The 4,960-nt window shown below is 57.5% G+C and overlaps 1 protein-coding gene across 1 annotated transcript; it reads left to right on the top strand.

Annotated features, from left to right (window-relative positions):
- Nucleotides 1-3,020: 3,020 nt before the first annotated feature.
- FIBRA_08916 (uncharacterized protein) lies at nucleotides 3,021-4,898 on the top strand (the record flags this gene model as incomplete). Its single annotated transcript, XM_012330528.1, has 5 exons — nucleotides 3,021-3,271; nucleotides 3,327-3,348; nucleotides 3,395-3,499; nucleotides 3,555-4,097; nucleotides 4,239-4,898. 5 exons carry the CDS (start codon nucleotides 3,021-3,023, stop codon nucleotides 4,896-4,898), a joined length of 1,581 nt encoding a protein of 526 aa, XP_012185918.1.
- Nucleotides 4,899-4,960: the final 62 nt, after the last annotated feature.

Below are 4,960 nucleotides of genomic sequence, written 5' to 3'. Positions count from 1 at the left end.
GGGGGGGGGGGGGGGGGGGGCAAAGCTTATGCATAAGACGATTTAGATTGGTCGCACAGCATTTATCATGCACGGTCAGCGAGAATGAGTAGAGTACGAATATATTCTCGCACTGACGTTACATCCGTGGATCGCATTGCCAACGGCTTCTCATGTTTGGACAGCGCTGGATCGACTGCACAGATTATCTTGCCGCACCAGCATTCCCGGCACAGACTAGAAGATAGTCCGAGAAACTAGACCAGACACGGCGCAGGTACTGAGGTCTATGAACTCTGATCAAACAGTCAATGGTGGAGTAAAGTTCGGCACTTGAAGGCAACAAAGAACAAACGCAAGCGCGGAGAGTTCATGATTTTCCCAAACGTCCATAAAGTGTTGCTCCGCCAGAATTTCCTTCAGCGAACTCCACAGCTTGAAGGAGAAGCAATTGGGATTACGCGTGATGTGCGGTCATAGCGGAAGGCCGGAGCAGGTATAGTGTACAGTGGCGCCAGAATTAGAATTCGATGAGACACCAGACATGAGGATATCCATGGAGACAGGTGTAACTGTCACTTGATGATGCAGTGATGTTATGCTCGTCGATGAGAAAATGATAGGAATCACGTAGTAGAAGAGCCAGTAGACCAAGAGGACTGATTTCCCTTTGAGGCCACCGTTCCTTCGTCGTGATACAGGTGAAATAATACAATATTGACTCACCAATTCGTGGCTGTCCAATGACAGATACACCTTTGATGGAGCTAGGGCTCGGACGAGGAGGCTGTACTCCCAAGCATCAACGTAACCTTCCCATATGAACATAGGGCTCGAGAAATCTTCTACAGACATGCGATGGGCATGCCAATCGAGGGTCTTGTATCCGTGTGTTCCGCCAGCAACATTGACGACCCTGGGCCCAGAAGTGCGTCAGATTTCATCTAAACGGTGTCACGTAGGGCCTCCAGCGTAGCGATCCTAGTTGGATAAGAGTTTACAAAAAACCTCAGTCGGATGGCTGTAAGCAGAGGAACTTTACATACTGCTAGTAAGTACGGCCATCTATCACGTGAATATTCATACTCAAAATGTCCGGACTTGAGAAGCAAAAAAATCGGACTGATTGATACCCCGGATCGTCCTTCTTGAATTTTGTCCAGACGATGGTCTGCATGGATTTAGTCTTGATGCTTATGCCATGTATGTTGAGCACTGGTAGAGCATCCAATGCGTCGCCCGTGAATTAATGGATTATTCAAAGTGCATGCAAGCCTGAGGCCTACGGAGGTGAGCGCGTCGTCCGATTTAGCAATCGGCTTGCCATTACGGGGAAGTGGTGCTCGTAGCTTGCTACCTATCGACGAGGGCCTTCCCCATGTTGTAGCGTAGAAGACGGCGGGCTGAGCGTATTTAAGGCCTGGATATAGCAACTGGGGACTGTTCTGCTCTCTCCCCGCTTCTACTTCCTCGATCGTTCTCGAGTATCTCTTGCTCCCCTCTTGTCTCTTTGGAGTACATATGCGAAGTTTGGTATCTTCATGTACCAAGCGGAGGCTCGTGAATGATGAAGAGTCGACTCGCCATTTTCCAGGGAGCAGACGGTGCTTATGAACAGTTATATCTGATATGCTCCGGATACTCCGACGCTGGTCGTCCGGATAGAAACTTGAAGAGGATCAGACATTTGGCCAGCCCAATTCAACCTGGCTTCCAGGTTCAGTGAGCAGTTGCGCGCGCACTCATAACAACTGACCGGATGACATGTATATAATAGGCTCATCCCTCCGGAGGCCGCTTTTGGTCCGGTATCAAGGATATCACAGTTATCAAAGGTCTCGGAGGTCAAGCGCGTGATCGGTCCTGCCCCGCTCGATTGTTGTAACACGATCTGTGCGCTACATACCTCCCGCGTAGGGTACCGGGGCGCGCGTGGGGCAAGCTCCGGACTGGCTCCGTGGTTGCATGCCGGACCCTGTGCGTCTATGCGCGAGTGCGGTAGATGGGGGGAGAGGCGTGGGGGCATCGCCGCCCATCGTATCGCGCAGATCAGAAGTTCTGAATAGGTATAGGAAGGCCAGTTCGCGGTCGACTGTGACGAGCTGCTTATAATGCGCACGACCTACGAGAGCGCAGCCCCGCCCTCGCGGGCTGCGTCTCGTGGCCGCGCAGGGCCGTTCAGACGCATGGTTAGCGCGCGCCAGCCTCGCAGGATTGTCGGGGTAAGTCACGGTGCGTACTTACAGCCGAGGTGTATATCACAGAAGCCTGTTCGAAATCGGATGCTATGCAGTGCGTCTACTCGTCATTACCCTAGGCTCGCGTGCGGTGCGTCGCCGACCGAGTCGTATGTGGCACATGGGGATGACAGAATACAGCTGTGGTGCACTGCGGTAAGTCTCGGGGCAGACGGGGCGCGCTCTGTGGGGAGACGGTAGGCAAGGGGCGGGGCGGGGACATGACGAGAGGCTCTGGTGACGGCCGCCGTTTGTGCTCCCCTGGATGGGCTGCATTGGACTGACATCTGGACGAGCGTAGTTGACGGTGAGCTGGCATGGAGACATGGACGGTCGATGCAATCGCATCTAGGCACGCGTCTGCGATGGGACGGAGAATTTGGCCGGCTAAAGGATGCAACGTCCGGTGCCGGCAGCCGGGGCAGGCTCTGACGGGCTGGTCCGGGGAGGGAATTGGGGCTCCGCGCGAAGGGGAGGCTCGCGTGGCGGGAAAGCAGTGCAGGGGTGGTCAAAAGGGGCAAAAAGAGCGAAGCTCCGCGCGAAGAGGAAGGACAGGCTGGGACTGGTGAGAGGATCCGACTGAAACACTGCTGCATGTGGTCTCATGATGCGGCCTCTGCTCTCGGATGTCCAGTCCACCGACGCGGACCCTTGGTGACGCACCTTCTGGCATCGTGGTCGGTCGCTGCGATTGGCCACGCTATCCTAGAAGAACGCGTTCTCTCCGTCGCCCGTTCCAGTCTCTACTCCCGACCGCGCCCTCCACCGCCTCCACCCCGACACTGCCTATAATACCTCCCTTACATGGTCCTGCCCGAGATCATGGCCGACAAGTCCTCCGTGTCCACCCCTAGTGCGGGCTCTCCGTCTCCAGACAGCGAAAGTTTTTCCGACATCCCATCCAGCAACGCCTCCCCCGTCTCCGCGCCTCCATCCCTCTACATGACTCCCACACCAGATGGGCGCGATCCCCACGACTCCCTGCTCGACTCCCGGCCCCGTCCCAACCCTGATGTCGCCCGTTCCCACTCCGCCGCAGGCAAGGGTGGCTGTTGGTGCGCACCATCTCCTCTTCCTCCGCAGTTATCCCCCCGGCTCACCTCCGCCCAGGACATGCCGCCTGAGAAGAAAGGTACTTCGTCCACTTGCCTACCCCACTCATTCTAACCCCTTTCCAGAAATGCGACGAGGAGCGTGAAGATGACAACGGTGCGTGCAGAACCTGTCGCCGCCTTGGAATCGAATGCCTCGGCTGGGGCGTAAAGCGACCAGACTGGATGCGAGTGCGTCCCTCTTTCCCTCTGCTCTGTGCCTGCGCTGATCGTGCGTGTGTACCAGGACAAGGAGAAGGTCGCCGCGTACAAGGCGCACATCACCGAGGACCTCAACCGCAAGGGCCTCATCCGTGGTCGCCCCCGCGCCGCGTACATGTCGCCCGCGCCCCTTGCGCACCCGCACGCATCTGCCGTCGCCGGCCCTGGGCCCTCTTCCGCGCGCTTCTCTGGTGCGCGCGACAGCCCGTATCAGCGCCCGCCGCCTTCCTCCCGACCACGCCCACCACCGGTCAGCATGCCCGGGTTTCCCACTGGTCCGCGCGCGGGCGGCAGCCCCTCGTACGCGATGACGATGAACCCCCTCACGCCGCTACACGATGCATTCCACGCCGCCCAGGCGTATGTATACCCCACTACGCTATCCCCCACGATACCCATTCCGCATGGCGACGATCCTACGGCATACGACTCAACATACTTCCCCCAGGGCGCGGCGACGGCGGTGCCGACAATGAGCCACGAGCAGTACATGGTGTACTACTTCCAAAGCGTTCGCAAGACACAATACGTCTTTGCAGGCAATTCGCTCACGAACGCCCTTCACTCGGTGAGTATCTTGTCGCGTCTGTCTTCTGTATATGGGCCCGAGCATGGAGGTCCTTGTGGGACCCGGCGCGCTTCCGTCACGTCTATCCATCTTCCCGCTCGATCGAAGCAATGCTGATCATATTGTCATTACCCTCAACAGATCGTCACGGCGGAGCCGCGCGGGCCCACCGCCAACGCCATTTGCGCGCTATCTAGCCTACATTACTTTCGCACCCGCGTCGCGCAGGGCCTCGACGCACACGCGGCCGAGCCCGAGATTGCCAAGGAATATTACGAGCACGCACACTACCAGCTCGTCAACACGAAAAGCCTCCACGGGCAATACTGCGAAACAGATGCAGTTGCGGCAGTGCTGCTCGTCAGCTATGCGCTCCTGTCTGCCGTTCCGTATGACTGGTCGTCAGAGCTCGAGGTCGCGTACAGCTGGCTGACATCAACACGAATCCACGAGGAGCAGAACCCGAAACTAATGCTGCTCAACATGACGGTCATATGTCAATTCGCTGCACGTGCAACCATGGTGCGTCTGACCCTGTATCTTTTCGGGTTGCCTGCTAATCCGACCCGCACCTCCCTCGCAGTGGATCGACGTTGTGTCGAGCATTACGTTTACACAGCCGCCGCGGTTCCTGTCGCTCTACCGCAGGCTCTACGGGGGCGGCGCCGGCTTTTGGGCTGGCACACAGCACTCCGACGTGCGGATGGAGACACTAATTGGATGTCCGGACGAGGTGGTACTTGCGATCGCGGAGGTGTCCGCACTGGCATACTGGAAGGCTACAGAGCAACGGAAAGGTAGCCTCAGCATGCGGGAACTCATCCATCGCGGGGAGGAAATTGAAGCGCAGCTGCGGCAGCGCA

This window comes from Fibroporia radiculosa, assembly GCF_000313525.1.
Source record: "Fibroporia radiculosa TFFH 294 genomic supercontigs, scaffold4847, whole genome shotgun sequence".
In the NCBI taxonomy this organism is placed as follows: domain Eukaryota; kingdom Fungi; phylum Basidiomycota; class Agaricomycetes; order Polyporales; family Fibroporiaceae; genus Fibroporia; species Fibroporia radiculosa.
The sequence above is the reverse complement of the archived record's forward strand: the minus strand, read 5'-3'. Positions and strand labels throughout refer to the sequence as shown.